Source organism: Phascolarctos cinereus, unplaced genomic scaffold, assembly GCF_003287225.1.
Source record: "Phascolarctos cinereus isolate Bilbo 61053 unplaced genomic scaffold, phaCin_HiC Scaffold_4;HRSCAF=312, whole genome shotgun sequence".
NCBI lineage: Eukaryota > Metazoa > Chordata > Mammalia > Diprotodontia > Phascolarctidae > Phascolarctos > Phascolarctos cinereus.
The window spans coordinates 719,214,738-719,241,860 of NW_027555847.1; the positions used below are offsets into that span (position 1 = coordinate 719,214,738).

General features: G+C 45.6%; 1 protein-coding gene across 1 annotated transcript; it reads right to left on the reverse strand.

The window, feature by feature from the left end:
- GAL3ST1 (galactose-3-O-sulfotransferase 1) lies at positions 1-26,416 on the reverse strand. Its single transcript, XM_078154415.1, is given in 5 exon segments — positions 1-1,035; positions 1,037-1,582; positions 13,269-13,400; positions 23,630-23,870; positions 26,337-26,416. Coding segments are annotated over 3 exon segments (1,245 nt in total). The 5' UTR covers positions 13,392-13,400; positions 23,630-23,870; positions 26,337-26,416; the 3' UTR covers positions 1-459.
- Positions 26,417-27,123: the final 707 nt, after the last annotated feature.

Genomic DNA, 27,123 nt, shown 5'->3' on the forward strand with positions numbered 1-27,123 from the left:
TCCAGAGGCTACATCAGCATTTCCTATTGTGCCCCAGCCCTCACCAGTGACGAGGGAGAGCTCTGAACAAACACAAAGAACAAACTCCTTTGCTTCAAAGGCTGCCCCTACACAAGGGGCAGGGGGGAAATACGGAACATTCTCTTTTTTCCCTTTTTTTCTTTTATCTTTTTAAATAAAAAACGTACAATTAGTCCAACACTACTCTTGGTTAACGGTGTCCCGCGCCCAGTCCCTTCTGCCTCGGTTGTCTGAGGGCTCAGCCGTGGCCCTCTCTGATGCAGGCCTCGCCCGCCCGCAGGCTCCGCGGTTCAAGGTCAGATCTTGCTCAGTCTTGCCGAGGTGGGCTCCCTGAGGACCCTCCCATCTCCGTCCTTGAGAGGAGAGACCCAGGTGCGCGCACTGAAGGAGGCCGAGAGAGTCACGAGAGAGGGCGGGCCAGGACCGGGCGGCCGCCCGTCACCACCGAAGGAACTCCCTGATATACTTGAGCAGCCTGATGACCCACAGGTTGACCCCCAGGTCGATGAGGTACTGGATCTCGGGGGTCAGCATCTTCCGGCACAGCTGCTGGTGCCGCTGGCTGATCCGCTTCTTCAGGTTGTAGCCCAGGATGGTCTTGGTGCCCAGCGGCTGCCAGGGCTGCATGGACGACTCCTGGATGGCCTCGGCGTCCACGGCCCGGCCGCCGTCGATGCAGATGCGCCGCATTCGCTCGTTCTCCCGCCGCAGGGAGGCCACCTCGCGGGCCATGCGCTCCCGCCCGAAGGCCTCCACCTTGCGCCAGAAGCTGGCGTTGAAGTGGCGGTAGAGGCGCGCGTCCAGCTGGTTCCACTCGGTGGCCCGCCGGTAGAGCTCGCCCGTCAGCTGGGGGACGGCGGAGGCCCGGCGGGCGTTGAGCTTGAAGTAGAGGACGTCCTCGAGCTCCCAGCACATGAGGTCCTTGAGCAGCACCAGGGACTCGTCGAAGTACTCCTGCAGCATGACCAGGTGGAACCTCTGCTCCACCTCCAGGATGTGCTCCTCCACCTGGGGGGCTGCGAGGGTCCAGCCCGCTGTCGTAGCCCAGGTCGAAGAAGAGCAGGTTGCGGAGGTAGTGGGCATTGAAGCCTTTGGGGTCGTAGTAGCGGGCGGGGTCCTGCAGGAACTTGGCCAGCTTGTTGCGGCCCGTGAGCTTCCACGTGAAGGGCACCACCATCCCAAAGTAGTGGAAGGACGACTCGAAGAGGTGGGCCGGGTCGCGCAGCACCGTGATGAACGTGGCGTTGGGGGCCACCAGGCTATGCACTTCAGAGTAGGAGAAACGCATGTGGTTACAGATGATATTGAAGCAGTCGCCGGGCTGGTAGTTGTGCACCAGGCTGCGCTTGAAGAAGGACGGGTAGTTGAAGTCGTTGTATCCGCTGGGGAAGGCGAACTTGAGGCTGTGCTTCTGGCCGAAGCGGAAGAGGATGTTGAGCAGGGTGCTGCTGGCGGTCTTGTGGGTCTTCATGAACACGATGTCCGTCTTGGGCCGGCAGGAGCCCTCGCTGCTGCTGTTGGCGGGCGGCGGCGGCGGAGAGCACGAGGTTTCAGCGGGGGGGCCTGCGAGAGGAGGAAGAACGGGGAAACCCATGAGGGACAGAGCCATGCCCCGAGCCTTGGGGTCTGCCGGCAGATGGCTCCATTTCTCTGGAACTGTCTCCTCATCGGAGAGAGGCCGGACGGTGTCAGGGAAAGGAGACACATGGGTTCAAGTCCAGCCATGCCTCAGTGTGTCTACCATACCCTCCTTTCCAGCTCCCAGTTGTGGATTCTCTTCTGCCATTAAAATGTAAAGTCTTCAAGGGCAGGGACTCTATTGTTTGCGGGTGTTTGTACCCCAGGGTTTCGTGCAGTGCCTGGAGCTTAGTAACCTCCTAAAATGTTCTATCTGTCCATCCATCCATCTATTCATCCATCATCTATGCATCCATCTATCCATCCATCCATCCATTTATCTAGCTATCTAGATATTCACCCATCAACCTTCCTCAATTTATTCATTCATCCATCCATTGATCTATTTATCTCTCCATCCAACCATCTATCCATCCATCTAGCTATCTAGACAACTACCTGTCTATTCGTCCATCCCTCTATCCATCCATCATCCATCCATCAAGCTAGCTATCTAGATATCTACCCATCCATCCATCCTCCATTCATCCATCCATCCATCTATTCATCTATCTATCCATCCATCTACCTAACCAAATACCTATCCATCCATCTATCTAAATATGTCTGTCCATCCATCCATCCATCCATTTATCCCTCTATCCATTCATCTGTCCATCTATCATCTAGCTATCTGTCTGTCCATCCCAATATTCATTCATCCATCTAGCTAGCTATATAGATATCCATCCATCCATCTGTCCATCCATCCATCCATCTATCCACACATCCATCCATTTAGCTATCTAGGTATTCACCCATCATTCTTCCTCCATCTGTCCATCCATCTATCCATCCATTATCCATCTACTAGCTATCTAGATATTCACCCATTCATCCTTCCTCCATCCATCCACCTATCTATCCCATTTATCTGCCTATCTAAATATCCATCCATCTAGATATCTATCTATCTATCCATCCATCCATTTATCCCTCTATCCATCCATCTAGATATCATCTGTCTATCTAGATATCCACCCATCCATTCTTCCTCCATCCATCTATTTATTCATCTATCTATCCATCTAGCTATCCATCCAACTATTTATCCATCTATCTAAATCTCTATCTGTTCATCCATTCATCATCTGTCCATCCATCCATCCATCTGTCTATTCATCATCTATCTGCCAACATATCCATACATCCATCTATCTAAACAGCTGTCTATCCATCCATCCATCTATCATCTATCTGTCTGTCCATCTTTCTCTTTCCGTCTAGATGGCTATCTCTAATACTTACTAACCATATGACAATGAGCAAGTGGTTTAACTTCTCTGAGCCCCAGTTTTCTCATCCATAAAATGGGAATAAGAGTGGCTTGAGCACTGACTTCATATGGTGGCTGTGATGCTCAAGTAAGACAGGGTATGTGGAATAGGAAACCAGAGGCCAATCCCTGCTGGTGGGTAGGAAATCCCCCAGTGTTCCTTGCTTGGTCCCCTGGAGAGCTGCCCTAACCCTGTCATGAATTAAAGTTAAACTGTGGTTAACAAAGCAGCCTCCCTGTCCTTACGGAAACCCCACTATGCTTCATCTTGTTTATTGGCTCCACCATATGCCAGCAGCTATTGGCATCACTCTATTGTTTCATCTTGGCACATCGTTGTATAGCGTCATACACAGAGAGTTTGGGGAATAGAGTCATCAGGAACCAATATATTGACTGGGAAGTGAGGAAGCAGCAGGGAAGGAAGAAAGCAGCAGCATCAACACACAGAGACAAGACTGTGGGAAAGTGAATGGTGCTGGGTCCACGTATTCCCCGGCCACGTACGTCGGTCTAATCTGCTTGAAGAATTTTACGACCTTTTTTTTTTAACCTGGAAATTGATAGAGGGTCATCTGATTTTAGGAGTAGAAGCAGAGATTAAAAATAAGGACATTAAAAGGAAATGTCAAGGAATTAGGAGATTTCAGAGTAACTGATAGCAGGGTGAGGGCTAAGGATCATTCATTTGACTTAGTAATTGATTGGATAATTCAAAAACACCAGGTATAGAGAGTGGGAGAAAGTAGCTGGATACATGAGTACACATCCCCTTCGGGAGAAAAGGACTTGGCCAAGAGAACAGAAGCCTTAGTAAACAAAGAGAGCCTGACAGACCCTAAAGAATATTTGGAGGAGAAAGGGCCAAAGGCAGTTTTCAGACAAAGAAAATAAAGCTATCAATAGTCATATGAAAAAATGCTCTAAATCACTACTGATTAAAGAAATGCAAATCAAAACAACTCTGAGGTACCACCTCACACCTATCAGATTGCACAACATGACAAAACAGGAAAATGATAAATGTTGGAGAAGATGTGGGAAAATTGGAACACTGATGTATTGTTGGTGGAGTTGTAAAATGATCCAACCATTCTGGAGAGCAATTTGCAACTCTGCCCAAAAGGCTATAAAAATATGCATACCCTTTGACCCAGAAATAGCACTTCTAGGGCTGTATTCCAAAGAGGTCATAAAAATGGGAAAAGGACCCACATGCATAAAAATATTTACAGCAGCTTTCTCTGTGGTGGCAAAGAATTGGAAATTGAGGAGATGCCCTTCAATTGCGGAATGGCTGAACAAGCTGTGGTATATGAATGTAATGGAATACTATTGTGCTATAAGAAATGATAAACAGGCTGACTTCAGAAAAACCTGGAAAGACTTGTGTGGTGTGATGCTGAGGGAAGTGAGCAGAACCAAGAGGACTTTGTACACAATAACAGCCACACTGTGTGATGACTAATATTGATAAACTGAACCCTTCCCAGTAGTACAAGGATCTAAGACATCTCCAAAGGCCTAGTGATGGAAAATGCTATCCATATCCAAAGAAAGAACTATGGAGTCTGAATGCTGATGGAAGCAGACTATTTGCTCTTTTTTTCCTTCTGTTTTATTTTGTTTCCTCTTTCTTGTGGTTCCTCCTATTGGTTCTAATTCTTTCTTACAACATCACTAATGTGAAAATATGTTTAATAGAAATGTATAAGTAGAGCCTATATCGGATTTCATACCGTTTTGGGGAGGGAGGAGAAGAGGGACGGGGAGAAAAATATAAAACTCAAAAGCATTATGGAAGTGAATGCTGAAAATTAAAAATAAATTAAGAAAAAAAATAAAAGGCCTCAATCTGAAAAAAGGAGGGGGGGGGGAGTCAAAGGTCCAATGCTGGGTGCACTACATCAGAGAGGGATGGCTCACACCTGGGCCTCCTACACCTACAGCTTCCCTAGGCCTTAGGCCCAAGCCAGCTCCTCTGCACCAGACAGAGAAATGCCAATTGGCACAAGGCCACGGTTTGATAGAAGGGCGCTGCTGGACTAATCTGGGAAACTCTTCTCAAGAGGCCCTTGGGAACCTCAGCCTTGGGAAGCTGGGATTACCCCAGTGTCCATAGCTTTACAGCATCTGTTCTCAAAGTGTGGTCCACTGGCCCCCAGGAGTTCCTTGAGACCCCTCCCGGGAGGGCAAATCTATTTTCATAATGATACTGACGTTATTTGCCTATTAAATTATTTTGCCTCCCTTTTCCAACTACTTATCTGTGGAAGGTCGGGTTTTCCATATACTTCAAACAAAACAATATGCAACCCACTGAATATAGAAGCAGACGGGAAAACATAGCTATCTTCTATTTAGCTATATTAAAGATATTTACAAAACTATGTAAAACAATGCCATTTTCTCACCAATTTTTTTTGTTTGGAAAAATATACTCTTCACGAAAAAATTTTTACTAAATGTTTTTACTAATTTTCTATTCCAAAAAATTCTAAAAATTTGCTAAAAATTTTTACTAAATTTTCACTAAAATGTTATTTATATGACCATCTAATGGATTTTTATTGTTATTTTTAAATGAATAAATAAATATATTCAATGTTATGTTTTAATTTCTAATATGTAAATATGGATAGGAGGCAGCTAGGAGGCACCATAGTGCACAGAGTGCTAGGCTTGGAATCAAGAAGGTTTATCTTCCTGAGTTCAAACCCAGCCTCAAACATTTATTAGCTGTGTGACCCTGGGCAAGTCACTTCACCCTGTTTGCCTCAGTCTCCTCATCTATAAAATGAGCTGGAGAAAGAAATGGCAAACACTTCAGTATCTTTGCCAAGAAGATCCCAAATGGGGTCACAAAGAGTCGGATATGACTGAAAAATGACTGATAACTGAAATATGGACAGATATTATCCCATAAACCAAAAGCTTCTTGGAGTCCTCGATGAATTTCATTTTGGAGGCATTCAGGGCTAAGTGACTTAGCCAGGGTCACATAGCTAGTAAGTATCTGAGGCTACATTTGAACGCAGGTCCTCCTGACTTCAGGGCCAGTGTTCTATCCTCTGCGTTACTCCATGGCCTTAATGATTTTTAGGAGTGTAAAGGGATCCTTAGACCCAAACATTTGAGACCTGTTGCATTAAGGTCTCTGACCTAGAAAAGCAGGGTTAGTTGATGGGGAGCCTCCAGAGGACCAGCCTTGGGGCCTGTTGGGGGCCTAGGGTCTGCAGGCCTGCTTGATAGCCCATGTTAGATTTGTCTGCAAAAACCCGAGAATCATTTTGGTGACTGTGGAGCTCCTGGACAATACTGTTCCACTCAGAAAGGTCACGGAACGAGGGAAGAGCCTGTCGCAGCTGGACAGGTGGACACGCACCACCATCAGGTTACCACCAGGATGGCCGGATTGCATCCTGTTAGAGCTGCTGGGAAGGGGGTCACAGGAAGGGGGACGGACACGCGAGGAGAATGCAGCCTTTATGCCACAAAAGCCCGGGTCACTACAGGACCAGCATTGGGAAAAGGAAAGTAGGCCAGGGAAGCAGAGGCTCCCTCCAGAAGCGCCAGGGGACAGAGGATGGGGACTGCACCAAAGGGCTGGCCTGCTCCAATCCCTGTCTAAGAGCCCCGGAGGAAAGGACAGTCATAGCCTTCCAAACATCTGGATGGAACCAAGAAAACAGCAGCCTGATGACAGCGAGGAAGAAAAAAGGAAGAACATTCACAAAGCAATGAAAACAAACCCAGCCCCAAAGAAGAGAGTTAAGAAGTCGCCTCCCCTCCCCCTCCCCCTCTGGGGGCCTGTGCAGAGCTGGAGGGTCCACAGGTGGCATGTGATATTGATTGGTTTTGCCATATCTTTTCTCTTCATATTTGTAATTTTTCCTTAATTCGAAAAATAATTCTTTAACCAGGACAATCCGAAGTCATATCTGGCCTCAGACATTTACTAGATGTGTAAGCCTGGGCAAGTAATTTCACCTCTGTCTGACGCAGTTTCCTTATCTGTAAAATGGGGATAATGATAACATGTCCTATGCAGGATTGTGATGAGGATCTAATGAGATAATACTTGTAAAGTGCTTAGCACAGTGCCTAAGTGCTATATGAATGTTAGCTATTGTTATTATTTAAAGTCATTAATCGATTTATTGATTGATTGATACCAATTCCAACTTGGAGGGTTTTGGAGACCTCAAGTTTTAATCCTCAGAGGTCACCCTACTGTGGAGATGGTGGCCAAAGCTGGCGCTGGGCAAATACTGTACCAGGTGGTCACTGGACCCACACCGTATCTGTACAGCATTCGGCCACAATGCCTGGCACACAGTAGGTGCTTTGTAAATGTTTGTCCCCTCCCTCCTAGTCTAGGGTGCCAGGAAGTATGACCTGTGTATGGTACTCCAGCACTGCAAAAGTTATTCATGATGACTTTGGACATAGGTCAATAGTCAATCAGTCCGACAGCAATTATTAAGCATCTACTATGTGCCAGGCATTGTTAAATGTTGGAGATATAAAAAGAGGTAAAAGACAGTCCCTGCCCTCAAGAGCTCCTAGTCTAATGAAGGAGACAAGAAGATAGACCTCTCTGTACCAACAAGCTAGAGACAGGATAATCAGAGGGAAGGCATTAGCCTGGGCGGGCAAAGGGGGGCAGGAAAGGCTCCTTGTAGAAGGTGGCGATGTTAACTGGCACTTGAAGGAAGATTCCTTCTTCACTTTCTTCCTTCCCTTCTTTCCTTCTCTCTTTCTTGCTCCCTCCTTTCTTTCTCTCTTCCTCCCTTCTTTCTTTCTTTTTTCATTCAAGTTTATTTTATTAAAATCAAAGCACCACAGCTTCCCAACATAAAACATTCCATACATAATAGTAACAAAGACTACTGTGTCAGACGTCCTTCACAATAAAGTAAGTGATTCTTCCATGAAGAAAGAAATCTGCAGTCTGATTGTCTAACATTACTCAGAAACAAGATTCACCGGCATGGGAATTACGGCCCATTAGTTTTACACCCAGTGTTATAAAGATGAAAGCTAGGTGCAATCAGTTTGTAAAAAGACATTAAATATACACAGTGTCATAAAATGTCTAAAAATATTTACATCTTTCTTCCTTCCTTCCTTTCTTCAATGAAGGAGACATTGCAAGGGGTAGATTGTAAAAGCATGTAAAAATAAATAATTTGTTTAAAAGAATGCCAAGTACTAAAAAACAGGCCAGTAAAAGGAGGCTGTCCCTTTCTGCTACTCAAGGTTAATGAGTCTCGCTTAGAGAATGGAAGAGTTAGAATTCATGACCCACCTCTCACCCCCACCCTCACACACACACACACACACACACACACACACACACAAACACTCACACTCACACACATTCACACTCACACATACACCCACACACCCACACTCATACGCTCTCTCACACACACTCACACACAACTCACACACTCACACACAACTCACACACTCACACTCATACACTCTCACACACACTCACACTCATACACTCTCACACACACTCACACTCTCACACACACACACACACACACACACACACACACACACACACACACTTCATATCCTAAATGCAAGCAGCATGAGAAACATTAACCACTAGGGCTCAAGGAGGCATCAAGACAGAACTGGGCAAACCCAGTCACAGAAAGAAAGTATTTCAACTTCCTGAAGCCCACGTTCATTGCCAAGACCTTCGATGAGGCGGCAGAGTTGGGCTGAAAATGTGTTCATGGGACACACAAGTTAGTGAGCCCCCAGAAAGCCGCTCCACAGCCAGGTGTGCAGAGACTGGGCAAGTGGCCCTTTTAGAGACCAGCCTCACCAAGGCAGCTGAGAGGTCCTGCAAAGACAGTTCACTGCAGCCACTTACTGGGTCATAGGTCGGTCAGTCAATCCACATTTATTACGCTCCTACTATGTGCCAGGCACTTGCTAAGCCCTTTACAAATATTACCTTATTTGCTCCTCACAATAACCATGGGAAGTAGGTGCTATTATTACCCCCATTTTAGAGATGAGGAAACTGAGGCAGACAATGACTTGCCCAGGGACTCCCAGCTAAGGAGTGTCTGAGGCCAGATTTGAACTCAGGTCTTACTGACTCCAGCCTGGCCTTCTATACTCTGCACCACCTACCTGTCTCCTGCAACGCAGCATAGATACATCTGTCTATCAGCTCTATGTTGTTTTGTGGTTTGCTGGCATATGAACTACTGTTTACGCTGGCCATGTTATCCTGTGGGCCCACTCATGTTAATACTTTCCCGAATAATTATGTTAATAAGTTTTGTTAATACTTATGATATTTGCCTGATCTCTCTGTATGCATGCACTCCTTTGATACCTGTATATAATATACCCCATGTTTAATTTAGAGCCGAGTCCCTGAGGTAAGTGATAGTTTTTCCAGAAAGCATTTACTAAGCACCTACTGTATTCCAGGCATTGTGTGAAGCCATGGAGATAACGAAAAAAGGCTGCCTCAGTCTCTGCCTTCAGGGAGCTCACAATGTGATGGGGCAGACAATATATATATATATAAAACAAAACAACGTAAAAAGAACTATAGGCAGGGAAAATTGGCCGTGATCTCAGAGAAAAGGCACGAAAATTAAGGAGTAGCAGGAGAGAGGTCTCTTACAGAAGGTAGGAGTCAAGCTAGGACTCGAAGGAAGCCAGGAGTTGGAGGTGAGGAAAGAGAGAATTCCAGAGATGAGGGATGGGGGATGAAAATGCCAGGAGAGGAGAAATGGAACCAGGGTCACCGTACCATGGTTATGGAATGTATCGTCAAGGCTTATTTGCACTGTTGGCATTCTGAGATGATTACCCGGGATGCTTTAATTTGAAAGGTTCATCATCCTTGTTCTGCTAGGTGCTAAGATTGATTTGGAAGCTATCATGTGTGAATTGCTGGTATCAAGTTTACAGTGGCTGGTTTTGCAAGGAACTGCAAAATTTCTGCATCTGGAGAGGAAGATAACAGGGTGCTAGAGTATTATCCCTAGGCAGATATGGAATCCCCCAGCTTGCCTCAACTCAGTTCCCTGGGGAACTCCCTAACCTTGTGGAAGATTAGGGTTGGACTGTGGCTGACCAATTAGCCTTCCTAGCCTGAAGCTAGGCTAACCTTAATTAAGTAGGTTAGGGGGTCAGTGGCCCCCAAAGCACATGCCTGCTGGGGGGTTCTTTTATTTATTTATTTATTTATTTTTGTCTAAGCAATGGGGTTAAGTAACTTGCCCAGAATCACACAGCTAGTAAGTGTTATGTGTCTGAGGACAGATTTGAACTCAGGTTCTCCTGAATCCAGGGCTGGTGCTCTATCCACTGCACCACCTAGCTGCCCTGGTGCTGGGGGATTCTAAACCAGAGGGTGGTACTATGAGTCCTGGGGGAAGCACTTGGGACTCTTCACGAAAAAGGAATTCACTTGAATATCAAGAGATTGTCTTGGTGACAACCTCAAGTTGGACTCTCTTTTTGATTTCCCAAGAGTCCTTTCCACGTGTGTATTTTATGTGGAGTGGAATAAAGGCTTCTCATCAGCTGATATGTATGTGCCACATTGAGGACAGGTATGAATGAATGAATGAATGAATGAAAAAATACTGATTAAGCACTTACTGTTTGCCAAGCATTGAAGATGCAGATACAAACGCAAAACCAATTCCTAGCCTCAAGAAGTTTCCATTCTAAGAAGCAGCTAGGTGACGCAGTGGATAGAGCACCAGCCCTGAAGTCAGGAGGACCTGAGTTCAAATTCGGCCTCAGACCTGACACTTACTAGCTGTGTGACCCTGGGCAAGTCACTTAACCCCAATTGCCTTAAAAAAAAAAGTTTCCATTCTAATATGAGGAGATAACACGGTTGGGGAGGAGTGGTTTGGGGTGAGTATTTAGTCTGGAAAGTTTCAGGGATAGTGAGGGGAGACACTGGGTGATACACTGACAGGACCTTTAAATGAGCAATGACCCCGGCCCTTCACCACCTGCCCCCTCCTACCTCTCCAGGCCCCTTACACCTCGCTCCCCACCACATACTCTGACCTCCACGACGCCACCTCCTGGGTGTTCCACGAACAAGACCCTCCATCTCTCGGCTCTTGGCATCGTCTCTGGCCATCTCCCATGGCTGGAATGCTCTTCCTCCTCTGCTCCAACTACTGACCTCCCCAGGCTTCTTTAAGTCCCAACTAAATCCCACCTTCTACAGGAAGCCTTTCCCAGCCCCTCTTCATTCCAGTGTCTTCCCTCTCTTAATTATCTCCTATTTATCCCATCTAAAGTTTGCTTTCGTGTTATTTCCCCTGTTAGATTATAAGCTCCGTGAGGGCAGGGACTAGTTTTTGTCTCTTTTCATATCCCCAGAGCTTAGCACAGTGACTGGCACACAGTAGGTGCTTAATAAATGTTGATCGATTGATTGGCTGGTTAAGGTTCACAAACTGGAAAACAGGGGAGAGGGCATGCATGAAATGTGAGGTGGCCAGGCAGCTAATAAAAAGATAGCCGGGGAAGGAAGTGAAGCGTGGCTGGGGCCGGGCCCAGGTGACCATGGCAACTACCAATCGGAACAGCACAGTCTCAGGATGAAGACAGCTTAATCCTAGCAACCAAAGGTGTTGTGCTAGGATAGCTGAAAATGTCAGCTGGGGCACTGTAGCTGATCCATGTCCCCAAAGACAGAGCTTCAGCTCTGCAGAGATGGTGCCATTTGACAGGGGCTGGATTAAAAAAAAAAGTTTCTATGGATAAAAAAAAATTGTTTCTATGGAGGTCCAAAGATATTTTATATTCCTATTTATTGTGTGTTTATATATATATGTATATGTGCATATAAATATCTACATATCTATCTACATATATTATATTTTATATGTATATATAGTCTGTTTCAAAGGGTTGATGAGTTTTGTTGGATTTCTTTCCCCTCTTCCACTTTTTTTTTTTTAGTGAGGCAATTGGAGTTAAGTGACTTGCCCAGAGTCACACAGCTAGTGAGTATTATGTAGCTGGGGTCGAATTTGAACTCAGGTCCTCCTGACTTGAGGGCTGGTCCTCTATCCACTGCGCCACCTATCCACCCCTTCCCACTACCACTTTTTAAAAAAATTCTTTGTTTTAAGGGATGACTCTCTGGGAGGCTGGAGAGGAGGGAAATCTACAAGGGGAAATACAGGTAATATAAAACAAAAAATATCAATATGGTACATTATTTAAACGTGTCTATGTTAAAATATCTCTAAAAGAACATGAAAAATGTATGAATATAGGTCCCAATGTATTCAAATTCTCACTATTTGAAGTTATAATTATGTAAAATGGAATTATTGGTTTCAGTCTAATGGAAATATGCCGTGTGAATTTGAATAATGCAAATACATGTTATTTGTGCTAATTGGGATCTAGCTGTACAAGTAGACATATATATGTGCATATGTATATATTATATATATATATATACACTGATACCTAAAGACAGAGTGTTCTCTCCCCCTTCTCCCAGATGACCCACAAAATCAGTCATTAATCCAAGGCCCAGCTAGCGAAGGGAAAGCTGCTTGGTGGAGCCAGAGGGGCCCAATGCAAACAGCCCTTCCCAGATGAGTCAAACCTTCAGTCCTCGTGATCTCGGGGCAGAAGGCATAACTTTCACACAACTATCACAGTTTGATAACTTAGGACACAGACAACTGTCATAAACAAATAAGTAACTCACTCTATTCACTGCCTCCTCCCATTTTCATTCCACTAACTGGTGAGAGGTCACAGCATCAAATAACTAAGGGGAGCTGGGGACCTCTTTGACCCACCTTTGGGGAAACAGAGACATGAGTGTATTTAGAGATTGTCCTGGGGTAGCCCCAGGGTGATGACCCAGAGAAAGAAAGTGAGCCTCGGGGGTCAGCCCCAAGATCAGACTGTGTTCATGTGAAGCCCAAGCCCTGAGTAGTTCTTAACTTGTAATTCTCTATTCTAACACCATTCCCAGCCCTGACATCCCCTGTTCTCAGGCCCCTCTCAGCCCTGACATCCCCTGTTCTAAGTCCCTCTCAGCTCTGACATCCCCTGTTCTACAGGCCCTCCCAGGTACAACCACCTGTGAATCCCCACCCACTGTCCTAGGCTGAGCTGGAAAAGCACCTTTGGGTGTTGCAAGTCCCCAGGGCTCCAAGTTCTCCCTGCACCAGAGCTGTTTCCTTTAATGGAATATGTTCTTCCTCCCTTCCCGCTTCCCTCATGCCCCTCTCCCTCCCCCTACTCACTCAGTCATGCTGACTTGCAGGGGGGCCACGTAGGCATAGAACAGCAGAAGGAAGCCGGTGAAGAGGCATCCCAGGATGAGCACCTTTGCCATGGAGTGCCAGGGTTTCCTCAGAGAAGGCATCTCAGTAATCTGGGGAAGAGAAAGGGGTGGGGCAGGAGCCCTGAAGTTAGCCACCATCCCCCCGCCCCGTCACCCTCCACATACATGTCCAAGCCGTAGACCGTGAGCTCCTCCAGCACAGACTGTCTTCCACCTTTCTGTGTCCTGATCACCAGCCACGCCTGGCACAGTCAGGGGCTTAACAAATACATACTGATCAGACTGTCTATACCTTGCCTCTTCCATCAGACTGTGAACTCCCTGCGGGCAGGCACTGTCTTTTGGCCTTTCTTATCATCTCCAGTGCTTAGCACAGGGCCTGGTATACAGCAGGCACTTAACAAATGCTCATTGGTGAAGATCTGTCCAATCAATAGTTCAGGCGAGTCTCACAACAACCACAGCCCTCAAGTATGAATAGCCCCCATTTTACAGAAGAGGAAGCTGAGGCCAAGAGAGAGGAAAGGACTTGTCCAAGGTTACAGAGGAATAGCCAAACTGAGGCTTGCATCTAGATCTCCAGATTCCAGGGTCAGAGACACAGGACAGAGGCATCATCATTTTCTTCTTTAAAAAAAAAAAATGGGGGCAGCTAGTGGCACAGTGGATAGAGCACCAGCCTTGCATTCAGAAGGACCTGAGTTCATATCCGGTCTCAGACACATAACACTTACTAGCTGTGTGACTCTGGGCAAGTCACTTAACCCCATTGCCTAGCCAAAAGAAAATAAAATATAAAAATATAAAAATAAAAAATAAATTGTATTGATATCTCGTTTAATTAAATTTTTTTTCAATTAGCAAAAATCCACCTTTCTCTCTCTCCTCTATGCCCCCCTCTAACTGAGAATGAAAAACAAAGCCCCTATTGTAAACATGTACAAGCAAGCAAAATAATTTCCTCATTGGCCATGTATAAAAGGAAACCATATATAAATATGTGTGTGTATGTATATATATGTGTGTATATATATATATATATATATATACATGTATATGTACACATACATATGCTTCATTCTGCACATTGAGTCCTTCACCTCTCTCTCAGGAGGTGAGTAGCAAATTTCATCCTAGGTCCTTCTGGAATTGCTGGCTGCTCATTACACCGATCAGAATTCCTAAGTCTTTACAATGTTATTGTCACTGCGGAAACTGTTCTCCTGGTTCTGCTCACTTCCCTCTGCATCAGTTCAGACAAGTTTCTTCAGGCTTCTCAGAAACCATCTCTTTCATCATATCTCAAAACACAACAGTATTCCATCACACGTGTATCTCTATAGCTATATCTATATGTATCATACGTAACATATTTAACCACTACCTCAAAACCTCATTCTTTGCCACCTCAAACAGAGCTATAAATGCTTTTTTTTTTAAAATATCCTTAAAGTTCATGTTGGTATCTGACTCTTCTTGACCCCCTTTGGGGTTTTCTTGGCAAAGGTACTGGAGTGGTTTGCCATTTCCTTCTCCAGTTCATTTGACAGATGAGGAAACTGAGGCAAACAGGGTGAAGTAACTTGCCCAGGGTCACACAGCTAGTTTCATGTTTGAAACCCTATTTGAACTCAGGAAGATGAAGTCTTCCTAACTCCAGGCCCAGTACTCTGTCCAGAACACCACCTAGCTGCCCAAAGTTCCCTTTGTTTAGGACTAATCCCTTCTTTAATCTACTCTTTCTCTGACTCCCCTTCCCCACCACTCTCCTCTTCCTTCTTCTCTGTTGAGTGTGTATGTGTGTATTTGTCTGACCAGTTCAGACGAGTGAGGTGCAAGTGTCAGGCAGTTCCCCCTTGACTTCCTTGTTTGTCTAGATACCTACTTGTGCATTCCAATTATCTGAGATAATTTTCCCTAACCTCTTTTTCCCATCCTCTCTCCCTCCTCACTGTATTCTTCTTCCCTTGCCTTTGCATTCTTCTTTTAAGTTCATCAAGCCATAACAGAACCACTCCCAGACCTTATCTATTAGGCTCTCTCTATGACTCCTGATGATGCTAAGATTCAGAGGGGACACATTTATCACCTGCCCCCATTTTAATGTAAGCAATTCATCTGTGTTTAGGCCCTTGTGATTGTTTGTTCATGTTTACCCTTTTATATTTCCCATAACCCCTGTGTTTGAACTTCAAAGTTGCTACACAGCTCTGGTATTTCCACCAGGAATGCTTGGAAGTTTTCTATTTCATTAAAGATTCATAATTTCTCCTGTATCATTATATACTCAGTTTTGCTAGGTAAGTTATGCTTGGCTGTAAGCCTATGTCCTTTGCCTTCTGGAATATCACATTCCAAAATCTCCATTCCTTTACGGTGGTGGCTGCTAAATCATGTGTGGATTCTGACGGTGGTCCCTCCGTACTTGAATTCCTTCTTTCTGGTTGCTTGCAATATTTTTTCTTTGAGCTGAAAGCTCTGGATTTTGGTTATAACATTCCTGGGGATTTCCATCTTGATGTTGCTTTCAGGAGATGGATTCTTTCTATTTCCACTTTGCATTCTGGGTCTCAGAGATCTGGGAAGATTTCTTCCAATATAATGTCTAGGCTCTTTTTTTCTGGTCAAACATCCAATAATTTTTTTTCTCATTCTGTTTTCCAGGTCAGTTTTTTTAAAAATATGAGATATCTTATGTTTTCCTCTATTTTATCGGTCTTTTGATGTTTTACTATTTCTCATTGTCTCATGGGATCATTGGCTTTATTTTGTCCATTCTAATTTTCAGGGAGTTGGGTGCTTGAGCAAGGTTTTGTACCCTCTTGTGCCAAACTGTTCATTTCTTTTCTATGAGGCCACTTATCAGGGACACTGTGGTGAGGTTTCTTGTTTACTAGACTATAAATAAATTCCTGGAGGGTAATGACTGTTTTCTTAACGTGCATTTCAGAAATATTTACTCAGTGGAAGATTTCATGTGCAGAAGGGAATCTCAGAAGCTTCTTTGTCCCCCCTGCACCTGGTATCCCATCATTTTGTTTGGAAAGGGTGGAGGAAGGATCATTTTGGTGATGGGGGAGAAGAAATTGAAGACAGGACGACCTGTTAGGAAACTTTTAGAAATAGTCCAGGTGGATGAAAGTCCAGCATGCTCTTGAAAAAGATAAAAATGTTTCTCCTACTAGATTGGAAGGGGAGCATGAGATTGACTGAAGCCTTTGGATAACTGAGCCTGTTAGCCTTGAATTCAATTCATGAGGCTTGGGGAGACTGTGGAGTGTGAGCCCTAGGAGGGTGAGGAGGGGCTGCCTCTGTCATCCGGGGGTAAAGCTATTTGATTCTTAGGAGATGCCCCCTTCATGATAAGACTGGGATTTCCCTGATGAAGCTCCTTTCCTCCCACCCATAACATGGGGAGACTTTACCCAAAGGAAGACAAAGCCAACCCCAGGACCTACTTGGCCCCAGCTCCTGGGTCATCTAAGGACATAAAAAGTCCTCCTCATGAGGCATCAGGATCTCTCAGACTTGGCAGGTGCCTCAGGCGTTGTGAGTTGCCATACCCTGATGAAATATTGACCCAACAAATTTCCAGATGAAGGCAAGGGGAGGAGTTCATTTAGAGGGGGAAAAAAATGTCAACAGGCCTCTTTTTAGCCCGGTGCTAACATTGCTTCCTTTCACTCTTCCACAACCTCCTCTCCCTGATTAAGACAAAGAAAAAAAATCCTTATTACATCAGGTGACATCTTCAAGCATTGGAATGAAACTAACTCCAGGAGGACAAAACGGTGGCTTCACTAAGTATAAATCAGCAAAATTTAAAGAAAGGTCTAAAAAAAATAAATAAAGTCAAGCGGCATGAATTCACACATTGGCCATGTTAAAAAAAAAAAAAGGGTCTCTTTCTGCCCCTTGAAAAGACCAGATGTAGACAGCCTCCTTTCTGTCTTGGAGAGACACATGGTTGGTAATTGCATTCATCAAAATTCTTGGCACTCTTTTCTTTTCTTTACCATGTGTCCTTGAGTAAATTGTTCTCCCGGCTTGGTTCACTTGGCACAAGTTCAAACCACCCAGGATTTTCCAAAATAGTCTCTTTCATCATTTCTTACGGTGCAATAAGATTTCATTACATTCATTACATTCCTATGTCACCATCTGTTCAGCCACCCCACTCCCAACAATAGACATTCATCCCTCTTAGGAACTGGAACCAGTTTTTTTTTCTTTTAACCCCTCCTCCAAGATCAGGAAGTTTGGTTTCTTTTCAACTATCCTCCCTCTTAAATCACCCCCTTCCTATCCCCAATTACCTCCCAATTAAGTTTGATGCACCCACGCATGCATTAAACCCTCCTTTATCCATTTCAGATAAGAGCTAGGTTCATTTGATGGCGGTTTCCCCAACTCCTTCCTCCATGTTTGCATATTCTTTTTCTCATACATCCCAATTATGAAAAATAATAAGTTCAACTGGCTTTTTCCTCCCTTCTGCATTCATATATTCCTTTTTCTCTCTCTTCTTTTTCCCTTTTAAAAAATATCAGAGTAGAACCAATCCACTGAGGTCCCCTGTTTTTTTTTTAATTTAATCCTTTCAATACTTTTTGAAGACATTACAATTCTGAAAGAACATTTGTTTCTTCTCCCCCATTAGAAGGTTATCACTATAATATCATACAGCTCTCTCCAAGTCCTCAAATAAATTTAACTTTCTATATTTCTCTGGACTCTGGTTTTTGTATTTCAAAATTCCTATTCAGCTCTGGTCTTTTCATCAGAAATGCCTGAAAGTCCTTCATTCCATTAGAAGTATATTTTTTTCCCTTAGGATTTTACTCAGGTTTTCAGGGTAAGTTATTCTTAGTCATAAATCTATACTGTTTGTCCTTCAGAATATTGTATTCCAAGTTCTTCTTTCATTTTTAGAAGAAGCTGTCAGGTCTTGTGGAATCCTAACTGTGGTTCCTTGGTACATCAACTTCTTTCTGGCTGCTCATAATATTTTTCCTTTGAGCTCTGGATTTTGAGTATGACATTTCTGGGACTCAGCCTTTTGAAGCATGTTTGTTTTTCAGAAGGAGAGGTGATCAATGGGTTCTATTTTCATTTTACTCTGTGCTTATAATAGAGCTGAATGGTTCTCATTTGTGATTCCTTGGAATAAAGTGTCCAGGCCTTTAAGAATTATGGTTTTCAGGGAATCCAATGATTCTTACATTATTTTTCTTTGATCTGTTCTCCATGTCAATTGTTTTTTATATCAGATATATTACATTTTCTTCTCTTTTCAATTTTTAAAAAATTTTATTCTACTATTCCTTGCTCTCTCATGGAGTTATTGATTTTTATTTGGTCTACTCTGCTTCTTAGGGAGTTTGTGACTTAGGTAAGATTTACTACTTTCCTTCTAAATTATTTGTTCTCCTAATTCTTTAATCCAGAGCTCTTTTTAAAGAAATCTTTTGCTTCATTTTGCTGTGAAGTCTCTTTTCTGTCTAACAAGGAGGGGTGATCTGGGGGCTTAACAAATACTTAGGATAATTTGTTTATTTTTATGAGCTCCCCCCAAAGAAGTTGAAAGGACTGGGCTTTGCCTTAACTCTCGGGCTAAGTGAGTTACTGATCCATTGCTGTGGCTAGGTATAACTGATAAGAGAATGAGAGGAGAGAAGAAAAGGTAATGGCCAAATGAATGACCCTCCCAAGGCTGAACCCTATGGGTGGACACAAGTGTGGTCTAAGAGAATCAATTCTGCCCCCTTTCTGGAGAGAGGAAAGTCCTCCTTGGCCAAACCTTACAGTCAATCTACAATCTATAATAACAAAAACAACAATAATTTCATGCAAATCAAAACAACTCTGAGGTACCACATCACACCTATCAGATTGGCCAACATGACAAAACAGAAAAATGATAAATGTTGGAGAAGATGTGGGAAAATTGGAACACTGATGTATTGTTGGTGGAGTTGTAAAATGATCCAACCATTTTGGAGAACAATTTATAACTATGCCCAAAGGGCTACAAAAATGTGCATACCCTTTGACCCAGAAATAGCACTTCTAGGGCTGTATCCCAAAGAGGTCATAAAAATGGGAAAAGGACCCACATGCATAAAAATATTTACAGCAGCTTTCTCTGTGGTGGCAAAGAATTGGAAATTGAGGAGATGCCCTTCAGTTGCGGAATGGCTGAACAAGTTGTGGTATATGAATGTAATGGAATACTATTGTGCTATAAGAAATGATGAACAGGCTGACTTCAGAAAAACCTGGAAAGACTTGTGTGGTGTGATGCTGAGTGAAGTGAGCAGAACCAAGAGGACTTTGTACACAATAACAGCCACATTATGCAATGACTAAGATTGTCAAACTGAACCCTTCTCAGCATTACAAGGATCTAAGACATCCCAGAGGCCTCTTGATGGAAAATGCTGCCCACATCCAAAGAAAGAACTATGGAAGTCGAATCGCTATCACTTATTTTTACCTTCTGTTGAATTTTGTTTCATCTTTCTGATGGTTCCTCCTATTGGTTTTAATTTTTACTTACAACTTCACTAATGTGAAAATATGTTTAATGGGTATATAAATGTAAAGCCTATATCAGATTGTGCATCGTCTTGGGGAAGGTGGGGGGGGGGTGAAGAGAGAGACAAATTTTCAACTCAGAAGCATGTGGAAGTGATTGTTGATAAATCCAAATAAACTAATAAAAATAAAAAATAAAAAAAGACAATAATAATTTCACATGCAGAACTTCATCTAACATAGCACCTAGCAGCTTGTACAAAGAAAGAAGGAGAACCATTGATACCTGGACTTCACTCTCATCTGAACTCATCAAAGGAGGGAAAAATACACATAAATAAGGTTGGGTACAGAGATATATTTTATACTACTGAGAGAGGTGAGAAAGGGGAAGGGGGGATAAGGAAGATAGAGTAAGGGAGGGACTAGTTTGTAGCAAAATGAACACCAAAAAAAGGCTTATAAAAATACTTTCAGTGGCTCTTTTTGCAGTGGCAAAGAATAGTAAATTGAGGGAGCTGGGAATGACTGAACAAGCAATGAAGTATTTGGTAACATATTGCATGCCTTCTTAAGAGGTGGGAGAGGCAGGAGAGAGGGAGAGAATTTGGAACTCAAAATTATAAAAAATAAATGTTGAAAAAATTTGTATATGTAATTGGGAAATATTTTACATATAAACATGCACACATATATTTATATGTGTTGTGTATAGATACATGTTTAATAAAGTATATGAAAATAATGTAGTACTATCATGCTGTAAGAAATAAGGAAGGGGTGGTTTCAGAGAATCCTGGGAAGACTTGTCTGAACTGGTGCAGAGGTCGACAAAAGACAGTCCATGCTTTCAAGGCACTCACGACCTAATTAGGGAAGACTGTAGTCACGACCTAATTAGGGAAGACGGTAGACAAACTGCTACGTAGAGGCTACACGCATCAGTATAAATGGGTGGGAAAGCTCCACCATTGGCCTGTCAAACCTCTAGAGGTTACTCTGAACCCCAAACCCCCTTAACTCTTGGTACTGGAGAAAAAGTCCATATATCTGGGTTCCCATCCTAGCTGGCCACGTCCTTCACAGGACAGGCACAAAGATGAAACACGGTCATTAATGTGAAAGTGTCAGCTCCCTCCCCAGCCCTCCCTCTCACTCCCTTACAGGGAGATGAGCCTGGCTCCAGAAGGCTCTGACAGGTCTTGCCAATCTCAGAGGGTTCCAAGGACCGGCCCAGGAAACACTGCTGTGTCTGAGGACCAGATAGTGGGATGCATTCATGGAAGATTCACACAGGAAGATGAACCGAGGGCATTTCCCCTCAACGTATCCTGCTCTGGTGATGCTAAGGGGGTGCAGGGGTGGCAGGGACATGGACCCAGACAGGAGCTGGCTCGGTCATTGGGGAGGAGACCTTTCTTTGTATCCCTAATGCTCAGAGCAGCTTCTAGAACATAGTAGGCCCTTAACAAATGTTTGTTGACTGACCACCCAGCGTTACCTCTTTCAGAAGCTGCTTGGCAGACAGAATGGGGAGGGGGGCTGGGGGTCAGCACACAGGAAGGGGGTACAGGGGGAGATCAGATCCAGGGCCACAGAATCATCCACCCCACAGGGAACACAAATAATAAATGAGGAATCCGAGAGGAATATTTCAGGAGACCAAAAGGGAAGAAGGAGTGAAAGGGAGGATAAAAGGTTCCAGCCTCTACTTTCCCCCAGGACTCTGATTCCTCCCCAAGCGGTGAGATTTGGAGTGATTAAAAGGTCAGAACTTGCTGCTCGTGACCCAACACTTGGTCCAGCACTTTCCTCACACACTTTACATACATTTACATGTGTCCACATCTCATAGATACAGGTCTTGAATGTGCCTTGAGGCACAAGCTTCTGAGTGATCGCTCTGGGCTCTTCTTCCCAGCCCTGGGGACTCAGCAAACCCTCAGGGACAAGGGAGCCAATCTGGATGTCCAGTGGGAAAAGGCTGGACCTGGTGTCCCAGGACCTGGGTTCAAGTCCCACTTGAATGTTTGGACAAGTTGGCACACCTCTGAGGGCCAGTTTCATCCCCTATAAATGAGGTCCGTCAGACCTCTTTCCAGGTCTCTTGGTTCAGGGACCACAAGGTGGGGGTGGCGAGTAAAAGTTAGAGATCTGTGACCAGGGAGGAAGAGGCCAGGCCAGAGCCCGGAGGCAGATACAAGATGCCTCACATGCAGGAGCTCTGAGGTTCATAGATACTAGAACATTGGAGCTGGGAGGGCCGTTAGAACAAGAAAGGTCAGAACTGGGAGGGCCGTTAGAACAAGGAAGGTCAGGGCTGGGAGGGGCCTTAGAACAGGGGATGTCAGGGCTGGGAGGGGCCTTAGAACAAGGAAGGTCAGATTTGGGAGGGGCCTTAGAACAGGGGATGTCAGGGCTGGGAGGGGCCTTAGAACAGGGAAGGTCAGGGCTGGGAGGGGCCTCAGAACACAGAACGTGCCGGTAGGATTCCAGATTCTAGACTCCAGCGTTCTAGAAGCCCCTTTCTCTGCACGAGGCTCTGGGAAGACACTGCAGTCCCTGCGCAGGTCCAAGGACAGAGCTAGCACCCGGCTCCTCCCCCTCCTCACCCCAGGGGGCGGCCTTTCCCCCGCCTCCTTCTTCATGCGCCCATCCCCCCGCCCCAGGAGGCTGCCCGGGGGCTCACCTCCCCCAGGCTGGCGTCCTTCCTGCCAGGCTGCATCAGGAGCAGTGGGGCTGGCTGGCCGAGATCAAGGCTGTGCGGCTTGGCCTGGGCGGCCCCTAGGGGGCAGAGCAGGACCAGGCTCCCCGGCCCCCAGCCTGCTCTGCCTGCGCCGGGCGCCAGACAATCTAGCCTGCTCATTGGCCCGCGGAAGGGACCTGGCCGAGGTCGCACGTAGCAAGGAAGAAACAAGCGTTTATTTATTAAGTGCCTGCTACGTGCCAGGCACCGTGCTAAGCGTTTTATAACCAAGATCTCATTTGATCCTCGTGACGACCCTGGGAGGGAGGGGCTATTATTATCCCCATTTTACAGTTGGGGAAACTGAGGCAGATAGTGGGTGAAAAGGGCTCGCCCAAGGTCACACAGCCGATGGGCATCTGAGATCGGATTAGAACCCAGGTCTTAGTCTCCTCTCTAGATTTGGTACTTTGTGTTTCATGTGGCTGGTAGAGGGGCCAGAAACAGCCCACACCAAGGGGAACCGGGCACTGCCCAGGGAGCCCAGAAACTCTGTTTCTGCTCCTGGGGGAGTCAGGAAGTCACTTCGTGAAAATGGAATTAAACCTGCCAGCTTATCTCACAGGACTGTTATACTGATCAAGGTATCCGACCAATATATTGCTAATATCATAATACAGAAAGGAGAGCATAGAATGAATCGGAGATTTACAGAACGTTAGGTTTGGAGGGTCCTTAGAACAGGGAATGGCAGAGCTGGGAGGGGCCTTAGAACAGGGAAGGTCAGAGCTGGGAAGGAGCTTAGAACCAGAAATGTCCGAGCTGGGAGCGGCCTTAGAATATTGTACGTCAGAGAGCTGAACAGAACCTCAGAACCGATGACACCTGAGCGGAAGGGGGGTCCCTGCGTTCTCTCTCGTGGCCCTCTCTGTTGCCATGACTCCTGCTGCTCCCTGAGTATCCTTCCTCCCCGCTGTCTCTCCCTTCAGCCTCCCCAGCACTGATCCTGGGAACTCACATCCCACTGAGTTTGCATCTCGCTGGTGCACTCATTCAGGAATGTTGCATCTTGTGGTGATTTCTGTAAGTGTCTTACCTCCCGACTAGACTGCAAACTCCCAGTGGGCAGGAAGCTTTGTTGTTGTTCAGTCACTTCAGTCGCATCTGACTCTCTGTGACCCCATCTGGGGTTTTCTTGACAGAGATACTGGAGGGGTTTGCCGTTTCCTATTCCAGCTCATTTTGCAGATGAGGAAACTGAGGCAAATAGGGTGAAGTGACTTGCCCAGGGTCTTTCCTCAGCCCTAGAGGAGCCAGTCCACCAGGTCCTTGCACTGCTGGGGGAAGCAGGGAAATATCAGCCCTTCAGATCACAGACCTAGAGCTGACAGGAACCCTGAAGGCCATCATGGAGCCCCCCCCAAATTTTATAGAGGAAGAACCTGAGGACCAGAAAGGTCAAGCGATTTCCCTGAGGTCACACAGCAAGGAGGTAGCTTGGCTTCCCATCCACGACTTTCATCACCACAGGATCATAGATATAAAGCCAGAAGGGACCTTGGAAGTCATTGAGTCTATCTTACCCTTCCTTCTCCATTTTGCAGATGGAGAAATGGGCTCAGAAAGTGAGAAGGCTTGCCCGTGGTCCTCTTGACCACATCCTGTGCCCCATTTACTCTCTGTTGATGCCTCTCAGTACCAGTCTGCCCAGTTATCTGCCTGCCTAGAGTGAGCAGTTCTCAGAGGGTCTACACCGCCAGCTTCATCCCTAGCCAGAACCCTGCCACACTCACCCAGAGGCCCCCAATGCCATGGGGAGAGGAGGAGCTGTCAGTCCCCCGTATGAGGGAACTGAAGGGATCAGGACAGCAAGTCGTTAATTGTGGGAGGGAGGGAACCCCACTGACCCCACCTCGTGACTCAATTTTGATGGAGATCAGTTCCCTTTCTTTTCAGTTATGGATCTAGTCTAAATTCTATCATGTGAAAAAACTTTATTCCATCTTAGGAATTGGGAGAAAATCTTATCGCATTGTTTGAGCCTACCCCTGGGTGTCCAGGAAGCTGGACCACTCCCTCTTGCTGCTTAAAGACCCTTAGCTAAGGACTTCAATTATGCTGACCAGAAAGTCAGATCTGAAGACTGATGCAAGTTTTCCCACAATTGTACATCTCAAGCAACCTGTACGTCTTATCTGAAAACTGGCACCATACCGACCTTTGACTGAATACAGACATTTGGGGGGAGTGGGACACCTTCTTTGATTTCAGGGAATCCCACTTGTTCACTCTCTCCCTCTCAACTTGGGAAGGCCCTAATTTTTCATCCAATTAGTAATCAGATCACCTAATGTTGTATCGTTTCCCTTTAATTAATTGGCTAATTGTTTTTAACGTCTGTCTCCCCCTGTGCTGGGGTCCAACCCTACGCTGAGGAAGGTTACTGGGTCCCGATTTGTTGGACAACTGGAATGCATTGCTTAAGAAAATCGAAACGCTCCGCAGATTGAACCTTTGCTCCCTCAGTCATCGCATTTTTCACCGGCCCCATGGCAGAGCCAGGGAGGTCGAGTCAGAGCTCGATCTCAGGCCCACAGCCTTTTTCTTCCAAGCTCAGGTAAATCTTAAGGTGGTTTAATTTTTGTTTTTCTTAGAAGCTTGGCAGTTTCCCCAAGGATTAGGAAAGCATAGGTTTAGATCTAGTTTTCCAGGGATTGGGAAAGTATGTGTGTGGATACAGCTTCAAGGAAGTTTTCAGGTTTGTCCCAAGTATTGGGGGCTTTTAATTTGCCTCAGAGATTGGGGATTTTTAATTCGTCAGAGGGATTGGGGTGTTTAGAATTAAGATTAAAGTTTAGGTTTCTTTTAAAGTTTTCCCCCAGGGCTAGTAAAACAAGGTGGGTTCGAGCAGTAATAAGATATCTATGGGTTCCCCCTTGGAGAGATTTTAGATGGCGTGGGACCAGGGAGCTCCCGACAGTTCTGGGAAGAACTAAACAGCAGTGCTATTGACTTAGGGGACATTTGACATCAATCTGCAAGAGATTTAACGGTAATTCATTTTGGTTTTAATTCCTCTCTTTTCATTATAACAAAGTGAAAATCTTAAGGCTAGCCGGTATGTGCCTTATTGTTTTGTCTGCGTTTTTCCGGAAAAATCTTTGTCTTGTAATTTGTTTAGTGTTTGTAGACGCTGTTACCTTGAAAGATTACTGAAAGGGAAAATGCAGCCAGCCAGGAAAAGAAAAGAAAAGAAAAGAAAAGAAAAGAAAAGAAAAGAAAAGAAAAGAAAAGAAAAGAAAAGAAAAGAAAAGAAAAGAAAAGAAAAGAAAAGAAAAGAAAAGAAAAGAAAAGAAACCAGCTAAAAGGCTGCACAGTGTTGAAGATGCTGGGGAAGATTTAATAAAGTGTCATACTGGAAGCAGCTGTCCCAATAAGCAGGACTACCTCCCACCTGAAGCTTTCAACAGGAGAGCGGCTTATAGGAACCGAGCCATGCGTGTCCTAGAGACTCAAGATTACTGAGAAGTCCCAGCTGCATCCTCAGCTTCCGACCACCGAACACCTCGGTCCCTCCGCTCCAACCTGGGCCCCTACTCCAACTGCCCCCTCGTCAGCTTATCCCCGGGGTAACAGAGTCAAACAGAACTAGTTTGGTATCATTTATGTTTGCCACAGCTCCGCTCTCTCAGAGCAGGGAACTAAGACAGCCCAGAAGGACGACAGAATCATGCCCCAATGGTTCTCCCGGGGAAACTGAGAACCAGGTCAGAAAAGTTAGTGGTCCGAGAGCATCCTCCTACCTTGCCAGGCTGTGATGGATGAGGGTGGGGCGCGGAGGATGAGGGTGCTCGGCTGGGTCGCGTCCTGCTGTAAGCCTCAGCCCTCCTGGGTCTGGCCCGGACCTGCGGACCTGACTTTGCAGCTCTGGGAAGCGAGCCAAAGACACCTGGCCCTGCGCAAAGGCTCGTAGGAATGGATGAATATTCATGAGCCTCCTGCTGGGCTGCTGAGCCTCTTCTCCGCGCCCCTGCTTGGCTGGGCGACCTTGGGTGACTCCTAGCCCTGGGCCTCAATTTCTCCACCTCACCTTACGTCACTGCCCTCAGAGTCCCGGGAAGTCCTTTGGCCAAGGGCACCTTAGCTGTGACAGCCAGCGATCCCCGGAGGGATGGTGTGCCCAGCCAAGAGGAGGGAGGACAGGGTGGTGCCTGGCCCCCAAAGGTCTCTCTGTGTGTGTGGGTGGGTGTGGAAGAGTGGGTGGAGGGGATGACAGGGGCTCCACAGGAAGGGGCGCACGTCCCTGCCTGTCCGGCCAACTCCTGAACCCCAAACTCACCGGCATCAGACAATCTCGTCCAGTTGCTCCCTACAGCCAAATCACCCCAGAAGTTCTACCCACAGAGACTGAGAGTCAAGATCTCAACTAAAATCCAATAGGGAGACGGAAAAACTGCTGAGCTGGAAATCCTTGAGCTGCCTCTGACTCTCCTTTCTCCCTGACTCCAATTATTCCCCAAGTCCTTCCCAAGCCCAGCTCCCGGGGCTCACTGGCTGTGTGACCTTGGGCCAGTGCCTACCCCTCTCTGG